Here is a 12,804-nt window from a genome sequence, read left to right as displayed (position 1 = left end):
GTGAAAGAATTTTTTTCAAATTCAATGGCCATTATCACGCATGCATGTTCCCCTAGTGCTTCAACTAAAGGACGAGTAGAGGAAGCTCTAGGCGTGCCAACTGAAACTAATACTGAGACCCTAAATGTTAATTTTTTATTGGGCCCTGCACTTTCCTTGGCTAGTGTCAGTAAAGACCCCACCCTTATTGGTGAGTCTGAGATTATTCATGCGGTTGTGGAAGATGTCGCACTCCACAAGACGACATCCTTGATTACTGAATCTGACCCCACAAAAGAGACGAAGCAGCCTACACAACAGAAACGTAGTAAGAAGAAATTTATCCTTGAAGGTGGCAACCCCCCGTCAAAAAGGAAAAAATTTCTTCCGTCGCTCAACCCAGGCTGCTCTCTAAAACTCACTAGAGGAACTGTGGGGGTTAGAGCTGGTGCTAAAGGGGGGCGCAAACGGGCACACGGCTCCACTGGTGTGGCTAAGTCTGCAATCAATGACTCATCGCTGTGTGAGGTAGTGGTGAGTCCATCCAAAGAGTTGGAAATCCTTGAACTGAGGGTTAAGAATGGTCTTATTGACGGCGGTGGTGGCTGGCCTTTGACAGCCACAAGAGGTCCATGAATCTACAATTTTGGAATTGTCATGGTTGGGGCATTTTCCTGACAATTCCTCACAGAAAGATGCTTTTATGCTCTATCAGCCCCTCTACTCTATGCCTCTGTCTTCTTTTTGGAGGTGTCGGCAGCTATGCTTTTGTGCGTTTGTCTTTGTTTCCTACTGTGAATGTTCTCCTCCGATCCCTTGCGGCTTTGTCTCGTTGTTGGATCTTCTCCACCGTGTTACGTTCTGGTGCGTCTCTCCTCAGTAATACTATTGCTGTTGAGGATGCTTTTAAAGTGCTTTTGACACTTACCTCTCGGATTATGGTAGCGCTCTCTGTAGCTGTGATGGCGTATCCATCACCATCTTCCTCTCGGTTCTTTGGTTTCTGTGACTTCTCTGGTGGTTTTGGTCTTGCGTTGGGTGCCTTGCCAATTGGTTATTGGGGGTGCGGCTTTTCTCAGCTTCCTGTTTTACGGCTTTTCTTTTTGTTTCTTAGCGTTTGTTGTTCGTTTTAATTTGACTGGGTAAGAAGCTTGGTTCTAGCCTTGTACTGAGGTCTAGCTGCTTCTACCTGGTTCGTGTATTTCCGGCTCAGTTTGCAATCTATCCCGTTTTGGTTTCTTTGAAACCAAACATTGACCAAAAAAAAAATAAAAAAATTAAGCACTTTTAATCACAATGTTTTATTTTTACCATAGTAAAAGGCTCTATTTTATGTAATTGGTATTGAAATTTGTTGTGGAATAAAAAGGCAAACATTTGTTTTTATTATGTAATATTGTTATTGAAATTTGTTGATTAGAGTTTATATGCAACGCTTGATTTGTGATCTACATTTAATTTTTCTTTATCCGAACCAAGAAGGGCCAGAACGATTACAATACTGCCAGCCCATTTGGAACAAGACCAACAAAACTTCAAAATTTTAAAATTAAAAATAAATGAATAATAATAAACCAAAAATGACTCGGAAAGGTCCAAATTTAAAGAAATAATAAGTTTTTGTGCACCATTACAAGTCGGCTTACACACACTTTGACTAGCAGTTTTCTGCTATAAGTTTTCATCTTCATAAGACACAATAATCTCCGGTTTATGTCTTTCCTCTGTCAAGATTTGAAGCCAACAAACTGCCAATTAAATCTCTTCGTGGCCTTATCGATATATAACAGGCCTTATCAACAAACTGCAAACTTGTGCAGACTTGACGCATTAAGTCAATGTGTGATGCAATGAGGTCGAGGAGAGACACCATACGGTGCGTTTTGCAAATATTGATGAATTTGGTTTATTTGGGACTTCGTTTGGGCATATTGGAGGAACATGTGGAGAAATTATTGTGTGACATCTTGTGATATTTTCATTTAAAAGTTGCCATGTCGGCTACAAGTCCAGGTTGGAAAAGAACTCTTAAGTTTTTTTTTATAAAAAAAATACATGTTTAATTTTGAATGGAAGTATCACCGGCTAATGTAGTGATACTGTAAATGTTGTCTAGCACCACGTAGGCAAATAACGCATGAATTGAGCCGACTATTTGGGTAATAAATTAGTATGGTTTCCTAGGATTTGTGTATGAATTTGTAAATATCCAACAAATCATATATGAACTTGAGAAATACCTAATAATTTGAGAAATTTTATGTAACTAACCCTTATTTCTAATTAGTGCATGAGGTGTTGTGCAGAAGCTTCTAATTCCATTTTTTTTTTTTTTTTGGGTAAAATAAAATGGTGGCAAGTGTGCAACCACTCCGAGCCGGGGAGGGGTTAAGGTTAAAGCTCTTCCCCTGGGGTTCTTTTACACATGCGGAGCATCGAACGCAGGACCTCACTGAGGAGCCTGCTCACATTCGGCCAAACATGATGGACCCAGCCCCAACCACTGGACCAAACCCCAACCACTGAAGCTTCTAATTCCATTGTGCAATGAATGAAATATGAAGTCCACTTTAATTTATTCTTTATATAAGATTTCTGGAAGGACCACAAGAAGCATCCTGGCTACACAGCCGCCTGTGAAATGCAAGTCTTTCTTAATCAAAAGTATTGATCAGCCGCGTTTTACTACAAGAATTGGAATCTACGGTTCCTTTGACTCAGTGTATGAGTGCGGAAAAAGTTGTTTGTTTGTTTTAGTTGAAGGTGTGTAGACTTGGTCTTTTGTGGGGACAAGTCAACCGGAGGTAATAGTATTATAAAACGACCAAACTCCTATAAAGACAACATCGCGTTGGGCTACTTTCTCATCCACCTCTAAAGTAAATCACATCAACTCATAAAGCAAGGCCCTACCTACCATGGTGCAGCAAAAGATAGTTATGAAGTTGCAAATGAACTGTGAGAAACACAGAACCAATGCCTTAAAGATTGCTGCAGTCGCTAAAGGTTTGCAAAATTATATATAATTTTTTGTAGGAAACTTTAATTCTTTGATAAATTAACTTACGATCTAAATTTACAGGAAGTTAACGTTCCACACCAAAACCAATTTGTAATTGGAAAGTAACTCAATTCTTTGTAAGTCTTGTGCAAAGTTTCGTAACTTTCAAATGTGGAACAATTCTTTATTTCGCATCCTCACAGGACCATCCATATATATATATATGTAAGCAGGTGTGAGCAAAGTGTCGATAGAAGCTGAGAAAGAGCAGATGGAGGTGATTGGAGATGGAGTTGATACCACGAGATTGACCATGTCGTTGAGGAAGAAGCTTGGCTCCGCCGCCATAGTAAGTGTTGAACCAGTGAAAGCAAATGCGGAGGAGAAGAAACCAACTCCTCCAACAACAACACAATATTGGACATCAAGCTATGTCCATCATCCACGACATCGTTCTACTCACTATCGTGTGGTTCATGATGAATCTCCGCAACAGATCAATTGTTCTATTATGTAATTGTGATTGAAATTCATTTTCATTATTCATTTTGTATTATTAAATTTATTACCAAACTTATCAATATATAAACATCTTCTTGAGTTTAACAACTTAAAAGAGAGTGAAAGCAACATCTATGTGTGTTAATTAGTTTTTGTTTTCAAACGCAATCAACACAAATTCCTCAAGAGAAGCATGAGCGTCCATTCGGTAATTAGCTAAGGATATGAAATTGCACAACTATTCCATTGTTTCTTGACTTCATAATACATAGAGACATGATTTAATCAAAATGGGTCACTATTACTAGTCAATGTTTTTTAAAAGCATGCATAGGCGCGCGCCAGAGTGAGATGATAACAAATCGTTTCATGCGTATATAAATTATAAATTATTTTAATATATAGTACATATGTTAATAAGGATTGTGAGGTTTTGAATTTTAAGTTTGTAGTGAAAGAAGGTTTAGGGTACAAACTGTCATCCCTAGGATTTAATTAATCTAGTTATTTCTACAACAAAGTAGAGACTAAATGTCATGCACCATACCAAATGGTGACAAGGGACCATCAAAACAATTTTGAAAGAAATTCTTCAATAAGCTAAAGCACTAATTAATACAGACACAGTAAAGCCCCACCACACACAAAAATATAAAAATAAAAATAAAGTACTGAACGCATTTTTGCTTGGGCTTGCCCTCAATTAAGACCAATTCACATATATAACCTCACGGTTGTTAGAACAGTACCAATTAATACCGGACTTGACTCAATTGTCTTTACCTGGATTGACCCACATAGATGGTTCCTATGACTTCACTATACATATATACATCATCTAATACAATAAGACTTAGCCAACAAAGGTTAGTTGAATTGGTAAGGATAATTATCTTCGCTATTTGAGTTTCTTTGCTGACAATCCCTCTTGATAAGTGATCTATAAAATCAAAAAAAGGGCTAAGACCCCCTTTGTAAGTCCTCAAAGAGGCTTTAGTATGCCCTGGTTTCCCTTCCCCTAGACTTTGATGGACACTCTTGTAAGGTCCACTCTGTATTGTATTTCACTAATTCAAACCGTCTATTTTGTAGATACTCATTCAAAGATTATCTCTACAAAAAATCACTTGAATCCGATAACATTTGACCACTCAATTGAATTATTGAAATTTTAGTACTTTCTTGAAGCACCGTGTTCATTGATTTTGTATGACACAATTGGATATCTAAACGGTTTCTGATTTGTCTAAATTTTTGCAAGGATGATCTATAAATGTAGAATTAAAAAATAGATAGTTTGGATCGTTGGAAAAATTTTCGTAGGGATCCCTCAATAAAAGAGGATTGATATATATATCATAAGACTTAATAATATTTAATCCAATCTTAACCGTCCACTTGAAAACATCTCTGTCCTTCACCAAAACTCAGATATTAGAACTTGGAATTAACTAATGTTTGTTCTTTTAATTATTTTGGCATACTAATAAAATTTATTAGATGTGAAGAAACTCTCCACTTATTTAGTTATCTATGTATGAAGCTTTCACACATAAAACTCCAATTTATTATTTGTATAGACACTAAAGGTTTTATTACAAAGCATTCATGCAAGATGCCCAATCACTTAAAAGTAAAATTCATACTTTAATGGAAAAGGAACCAGATGGGAGCTATTGCACTTCCACCTTTTCCTCTTGTCTTTAGGAAAAGTCAAGGTCTCCTTGAATCAAATTTGAATCTATCTCGTACAGTGTCTTTGACTCAGTGTGTGAAAATCTTGGTTTCCAAGCAGCTGACCTGAACGTGTATTGAATCTTGGAGTCTACTTGCAGTTAATATATTCTATGAAGACTATAAGCTCCTATAAATACCGCATAGACTTGGTGTTGCATTGCAAGGGACATCTAAGTCTTCAAGTACAAAAAAGACACATTCATTCATATAGATTCATAAGAGTTTTCTGCTCCCAAAAAAGGCTACTTATATATTTTTCATATAGTTCAATTTCCGACATGAAGGTAAGCCCTTTTCATTAATTTGTTCCTACATCCAAGCGATAGTCTAAACTACTAATTTAGATTTTCTTGAGGCAACTGAACAATAAGCTTTAACCGCAATCCTTGTCTATGCAGCAAAAGATAGTCATGAAGGTGCAGCTGAAGTCTGAGAAATGCAGAACCAAGGCCTTGAAGATTGCTGCGGTCGCTAAAGGTATGCATCGATACAATCTTTTTTAGGCCCATTTTATTTGAAATCACTACGGTGCTCCCTCCATTGCCAGCCAACCCACTTCCCTCATTCCCCTCAACAATCCCTTCAATCCCCACCATTCCAACAACAATTCCATCGAACGATGATGAAGAAGACCCGCACAGGGGTTGCTGCAATTGCCAAACAACTGTCGTATCAAAATCCCTGATTTCCTGAGGATCAGGCAGTCTACACCTTACTATGATCTGCAGCAAAAAATAGGTGAGTTAAGTATCAGCGCTGAGTAAGATGGGAAGGGTAGTGAGCGCGAGGCACGTACCGAGATTTTTCAACATAGAAGCAAAGAAGTTCAGGATTAAAGTAGATGAAGGGTCGTATGGAGGGTCTTTATTAATCACCGAGATGGTCAGGAAACGATTCTTCCACATCTCCCTTGAGCTAAGGTGTGTGGCATGGCTGATTAATGAGTTGCAGGTCCTCTCGGTCAGCAAAGAACAGGTAGTCTTCAGAATGTATAGAGGGGACTCGTACCAAGTGTGGCTAGAGAGGAGTTATAATTCCAAGGGTACTCATATGAGATTAACAAAATGTGTGTACGGAGTCGTGAAGTCTGTAATTGTTCCTCAGGGCCTGCATAATATAGGGTGGATCCTTCTCAAAGAAAACCTTGAGGCGATACTGACAGGAAAAGAGAAGCAAAGCTTTGTATCAGACGATCGCGGTGGCTCAAGAGCATGCAGCAGTGCATCTAACAAGACCTACAAAGAGGCAGTTCAAACCAGTCAGGTAGCAGAGACCTCGAAAAAAAAGAACGATCTGCCGGATGATACCTCTAACTGGAGTTGGGTGGTGGTCTGCGAAAGACAAGTCGTTCATCAATCCTGGGACGACATTCGGGCCGCCCTAAGAGATTTATTAAAGAAAGACATTACTCTATTCCCATACCAAGCTAACCGAGCCTTCTTTACTTGTGACAGCAAGTTAGAGGCACTGAAAGTTAGTAGTATCGGTAGAGTGGCAGTCGAGAATCAAACTGACGTGTGGCTTTTCAGCTGGGAACAAGGTTTGAAAAATAACACACACAAAATCGTCAGCTACGGTGGTTGGATCGGAATCTCAGGGCTTCCCATGCATTGGTGGAGCAAGAAGTTCTTTGAGCGCATAGGAGAGGAATGCGGGGGCTTGATTGAAGTGGGGCACAGGACAGAAAAGTTCAAATACCTGTTCGAAGCAAAGATTAAAACTAGAAGTAATTCCTCTGGTTTTCTACCTGAAATTCTGAGAATATCTGAAGGCACTGAAACTTTCCACGTGAAGATTCGACCAATATCTTCAGCGGTTCGACCCACCGTATCAGATAAGGCTTTTCCCAACAAGAAAGACGTGCTGAACTCGCTGAAGCTTCCAGATCGGAATCCGCAGACCGCTCTCGACGGAGAATCACTGGTGAACTCGTCTCCCCCGGCGGTCGGAATTTCTCCCCAAGTGGCCCCATCTTGCGACAAAGTGAGTGAGTGGCAGAATATTGAGGATACCGAGCCAGAACACAGAAGCATGGAGGTTACATCATTGATATTCGGAGGCGTGCAGGGACAAAACGTGTTAAGTGACAGATCGCACATTCCTAGATATCCTCTGGGCTCAGAACCCGGTGGCCCCAGCAAGATTCCTACAGGCCAACACATGTCCCCACCCCCTAATCTCTTCGTGCTCAACACAGCGGTGCCCTCTAAAGCCCATAGCGAGACTGCCTATAGGCACGGGATGGATAAGGACACAATATTTCATCGGCAGTCGACCTCTGGGTACACTTCGACTAAGACAAAACAGCACCTCAAATTCCTATCTAAATTTGGGAGGGAGAACGGGGTAGGAGCTAGAGGTCGTAGATCCGATCTTCCCCACATCGACGCTCGTCTCTCCAACTCTGAGGGGCCAATGAAAGCTGATTTCCTCTTCTCAAAAGCGGAAGAGGTGATTGAAGATATCGGCGACGCTTCGTCGATCTGCCCGGACTCGATGGATTCAGCGGCTACGTTACCGTCGTCCGACTCGGAGTATGCCGACGACGCGTCCTCGATTGAGTTTAAACCCAAGCCTGTTGCATTCATAGGGGAAGAAGGGCTCTTTGAGGCTCTCTTCGCAGACACAACAGATTCGAGAGCAACTGGAGATGAGGTCACTAAGGGACAAGCTTATGAGGCTGACGAAGAAGTTGAACCTGTGACTACGACTGATCCAAAAAACTCGCACTACACCAGGAAAAGAAGAATTCGTAGAGAGAAAGGGCGGCATGATCTTCAGCATAAAGTCCTACTGAACAAAATGGACATCTCTCTGATGCCCCTAAAGAAGAACTTAACCAAAAGAAGGCGAGGCAAAGCCGATCTGGGGAACAAGAACAAAGAAGAGAAAGAGACGTATACGAGGGATTACAATTCTCATTAATGAAGATCATCAGCTGGAATACAAGGGGATTGGGGAGTAGGAGGAAAAGACTGTTGGTGAAGGAACAACTACGAAGACTCAAACCTGACATTATCATTCTAATAGAAACAAAAATGGAACTGGTGGATAGACAACTAGTAGCGAGCGTGTGGGGATCCAGATTTAAGGAGTGGGTCTTCTCCCCTTCTGTGGGAAGGTCTGGAGGTATACTAATTATGTGGAATTCTCAAACAGTCACGGTAAGCGATTCCATGGTGGGAGAGTTTTCTGTGTCTATCAAGATTGTAGACTGGTGGTTGTCAGGGGTGTACGGCCCGTGCAAACAAAGGGAAAGGTATAGTTTCTGGGAAGAGCTGGCAGATTTGTTTGGCTATTGCGGCGATAGATGGTGTCTCGGAGGTGACTTTAACGTAGTTCGGTTCTTAGCGGAAAAGTCTAATGGCGGTAGAGCTACGAAAAGTATGCGTGAGTTCAATGAGTTTATTCAAGACACCAACCTGCGGGATCCCAACTTACTCAACGCTTCATTCACCTGGTCCAATCTCAGGGAGAACGCAGTGTGCTGCAGACTAGACCGTTTCCTAGTATCTGGGAATTGGGAAGAGCGTTTCCCTCACTACCGACACAAAGCTTTGCCGAGGACCACCTCTGACCACTGCCCCATCGAACTGGATACGGCTAGAGCCAAATGGGGTCCCTCGCCTTTCCGTTTCGAAAACATGTGGTTGAGTCACCCGGATTTCAAGACAAGAATAAAACAGTGGTGGAATGAGGAACAACACTCCGGTTGGGAAGGTTACAAATTCATGACAAGATTAAAATCCCTAAAAGGGAAACTGAAGTTATGGAACAAGGAGGTCTTTGGGGAGATTGAGATGGCTAAGCGGGAGGCTGAAGCTAGGTTGTTGGTTCTGGACCAGCTTGAAGGTTGCGAAGGCCTGAGCAACTCACTAAGGAATGAAAGAGAGAACCTTCTCACCAAGCTGGGAGACCTGGCTCAAAAGGAGGAAACGAGATGGAGGCAGAGAGGAAAAGTTGAGTGGGCTCGAGAGGGCGATGGGAACACATCGTATTTCCATAAAGTGGCAAGCGGATTCCAAAAAAGAAACCTTATAGAAATTCTAGAAGTAGAGGAGCTGGGAGCAATAGAAGATGAAGCAAGTATAGAAAGGGAAGTTGTAAAGTTCTTCAAACAGCTTTATAGCAGCAACAGAAACTCAGGCAGGAGAATTGATGGTCTAAACTGGAGCCCAATCAGTCATCAGGACGCAGTCTGGCTAGAAAGGCCTTTTGAAGTGGAGGAAGTCCGGCTAGCAGTCTTCAATTGTGGCAAGAACAAATCTCCGGGGCCGGATGGGTTCTCGATGTTTTTCTTCCAATCCTGCTGGGAGCTCATCAAAGAAGACCTCATGAGGGTTATGGCAGAATTTCACCATAGTGGAGTTGTCAATGGAATCACAAATGAAACCTTTATCTGTCTCATCCCTAAAAAGTCGAACTCCTCGAAAGTGACGGACTACAGACCGATCAGTCTTGTCACAAGCCTGTACAAAGTCATCTCCAAGGTTCTGGCGTCAAGATTAAAAGAAGTTCTAGACCAAACTATCTCTCAAGCACAGGGAGCATTCGTTCAGAAAAGGCAGATCCTAGATGCAGTCTTAGTTGCAAATGAAGTCGTAGAGGAAATCAGAAAAAAGAAAAAGAAAGGGCTGGTGTTTAAAATTGACTTTGAGAAAGCTTACGATCATGTCGAATGGACCTTCCTTGAGCATGTGATGGATATGAAAGGGTTTGGTTCAAAGTGGAGATACTGGATCAAAGGGTGCTTGGATTCAGTCAATTATTCTGTGATGATTAATGGGAAACCCAGAGGTAAATTTAAGGCCACTAGAGGGCTAAGACAAGGCGATCCATTATCCGCTTTCCTGTTTACTCTAGTCAGTGACGTGCTGAGTAGATTGATAGATAAGGCTCAAGAGGCAAACCTCCTCCACGGGTTAGTGGTCGGTCATGACTCAGTGGAAGTTTCACACCTCCAATTTGCAGACGACACTATCTTTTTCCTTGAAGATAAAGCGGATTACTGGAGTAATTTATTGGAGGTTTTGGAGTTGTTTTGTACAGTCTCGGGTATGAAGATTAACAAGGAGAAAAGCTCTCTTCTCGGTATCAATTCCAGCTTTTCCTCCTTGGATGCTAAGGCTGGAAGTTGGGGATGTGAGGTGGGCAGTTGGCCTATGATGTACTTGGGTCTCCCTCTCGGAGGAAATCCAATTTCTGTTGCTTTCTGGAACCCTGTTCTGGAAAAGGTGGAGAAAAGACTTCAAAAATGGAAGAGGGCTTGCCTCTCTAAAGGCGGAAGACTCACCCTAATTCAAGCCGTGCTGAGCAGCATCCCTTCTTATTACATGTCTCTATTTAAGATGCCTCTGGGGGTGGTAGCTAAGGTGGAACAAAAAATGCGTAATTTCCTGTGGGAAGGTTCTGAAGAAGTAAAGAACTTGCATCTAGTGAACTGGAAGCAGGTGTCCAAAATTAAAGAAGAGGGAGGCCTGGGTATTGGGTCATTGAAAGAAAAAAATGAAGCCCTGACAGCTAAGTGGATGTGGAGATTTCCTTTAGAAACACACTCTTTGTGGCACAAGGTAATTAAAAGCAAGTACAGAATCGCCTCCAATGGTTGGGATCCCAAACCGGGTCTCACTTTCTCTCATAGAAATCCTTGGAGAGGAATTTCGAAGGGGTACACTTCTTTCCTTCAATGTTGCAGATTTTCAGTCGGAAACGGAGAAAAGATTAGATTTTGGGAGGACAATTGGAGGAAGGAAGGGACTCTACAGGTTTTATTCCCAAGATTATTCTCCCTTTCTAGAAAAAAGAATCTCAAAATTTCAGAGTTTGTCAACAATTCTGTCACCCCTCATCTATGGGACTTCAACTTCAGAAGAAATTTGACGGAGGCTGAGAGTACCGAAGAGGTAAATCTTTTGGATATTCTGGAGGAGGTGAGAGTTACTGGCACTAGAGTGGACAAAAGAATATGGGAGCTTGAGGACCACGGGTCGTTTTCCTGCAAGTCTTTTAGGACTCTTCTCCTCTCTATTGATTCAAGGGTAGCCTTCACCCCCTTTAGTCCCATCTGGAAAGCAAAGACTCCCCCGAAAGTTAAATTCCTCGTGTGGCTGATCGCTTTGGGAAAAATCAATACCTGCGACCTGATTCAAAGAAGACATCCGAAGATGTGTTTATCCCCTTCCTGGTGCGTTCTTTGCAGAGAAAGTGCAGAAAGCATCGATCATTTGTTCCTGCATTGCCCGTTTTCACTAAATCTTTGGTGGAATCTCTTGAGAGCTTTCAGCGTTTTTTGGGTGACCCCTAGAGGCTGTGAGGACCTTCTTAGCATCAAGTGGGCCGTGTCAGGAAATAGAGAAAAAGCTCTAACTCTTTGGAACTGTCTCACCCACGCTATCTACTGGAATGTTTGGATGGAAAGAAACCGTAGGATTTTTCAGGAGAACAAAGGTGCAAGCTTTGAGGAAGTCTGGGAGAGAGTTAAATTTTGGGCTTCTATTTGGGCTTCTGTTTCTGGGCATTTCAATGACTACCATTACTCCATAATCATGAGAGATTTGGTAGCCGTGCTAATGTAGGGGGTTGTTAGTGTCCTAAGGCGTGTTTCTTAGGATGCTGGAGTTTTGCTGTTTCCTTTTTTTGCTGCTTTTTGTTCTGTCTTTTTCTTTGGTAATCGAGGATGCCTCATCCTCTTGATTTCTAATACAAAAGTTTCCTTTCAAAAAAAAAGGTATGCATCGATCACTCAAATAATCAAACACTTTGGTGGCTACACAAATGATAATTAATTAGTTAATTCATGATTGATTAAGCGCAGGTGTGAGCAAAGTGTCGATAGAAGTAGAGAAAGGGCATGTGGAGGTGATTGGAGAAGGAGTCGATGCGGTTGACTTGGCCAAATCATTGAAGAAGAAGCTTAGTTATGCCACCATAGTGAGTGTTGAAGAAGTTAAGAAACCAGATGATGCAAAGCCAGTTGTTCCAATTGAATGGACATCAAGCTATATTCACTATCCTGTGCACTACGATGGATACTACCACGATGGATACTACCTCCGGTAAAAACAGCACTTTTTAACAAAGTGCTTTTAGCCATCTATAAAGTTCTGATCGTCTTTAAACCCACTTTTCCACAACGGATCAGCTATTATCCTCCCTATCATGTAATTTTCGTTGATCAAGTAGTTAAAAGGTGCCAGACGATTGTTTCAGTTTGCCAATCAGCCAATTAATTACATGGTTTAAAAAATTAGCCGTAATATATATATTAACTGAAAAGGTCAAGATTGTCGACAAACCCCTGATCACATATTTAAGCTTCAATTAGTTGTTGGCTTGTAATATCATTGATCTACTTGCCAAGAAACTTGGGATCCTATTCAAATAGGAAACTCAAAAACTTTGATTTTTCTTAAAAATAAGGAGTTCTTAAATCTATTTTTAAGATTCAAAAACTTGTTTGGTATCCAACTTGAAAACTGTTTTCAAATCTTAAAAATGTGAGTACTTGTGGGTTGTTAGAAAAAAACTGAAAAAACAGATATTTTTTGTTTTTAATAATTGGGGTGTTTTTTAGTTGTTCTTGAGTT

At 41.2% G+C, this 12,804-nt stretch overlaps 2 protein-coding genes across 2 annotated transcripts; both read left to right on the top strand.

The window, feature by feature from the left end:
* The first annotated feature begins 2,844 nt into the window (after positions 1-2,844).
* On the top strand, positions 2,845-3,575 carry LOC110754799 (heavy metal-associated isoprenylated plant protein 47-like). Its single transcript, XM_021955910.2, has 2 exons — positions 2,845-2,985; positions 3,214-3,575. The coding sequence occupies exons 1-2, from the start codon at positions 2,898-2,900 to the stop codon at positions 3,495-3,497; spliced, it is 372 nt and encodes a 123-aa protein (XP_021811602.1). The 5' UTR covers positions 2,845-2,897; the 3' UTR covers positions 3,498-3,575.
* A 1,791-nt stretch (positions 3,576-5,366) lies between these two features.
* LOC110748436 (heavy metal-associated isoprenylated plant protein 47-like) lies at positions 5,367-12,426 on the top strand. The gene is made up of 3 exons (XM_021948414.2): positions 5,367-5,502; positions 5,617-5,695; positions 12,033-12,426. The coding sequence occupies exons 1-3, from the start codon at positions 5,497-5,499 to the stop codon at positions 12,275-12,277; spliced, it is 330 nt and encodes a 109-aa protein (XP_021804106.1). The 5' UTR covers positions 5,367-5,496; the 3' UTR covers positions 12,278-12,426.
* Positions 12,427-12,804: the final 378 nt, after the last annotated feature.

The sequence above is a fragment of the Prunus avium genome, chromosome 6 (genome assembly GCF_965620075.1).
Source record: "Prunus avium chromosome 6, drPruAviu1.hap1.1, whole genome shotgun sequence".
NCBI lineage: Eukaryota > Viridiplantae > Streptophyta > Magnoliopsida > Rosales > Rosaceae > Prunus > Prunus avium.
Note: the sequence above shows the minus strand (reverse complement) of the source record. Positions and strands in the feature narration are given on the sequence as shown.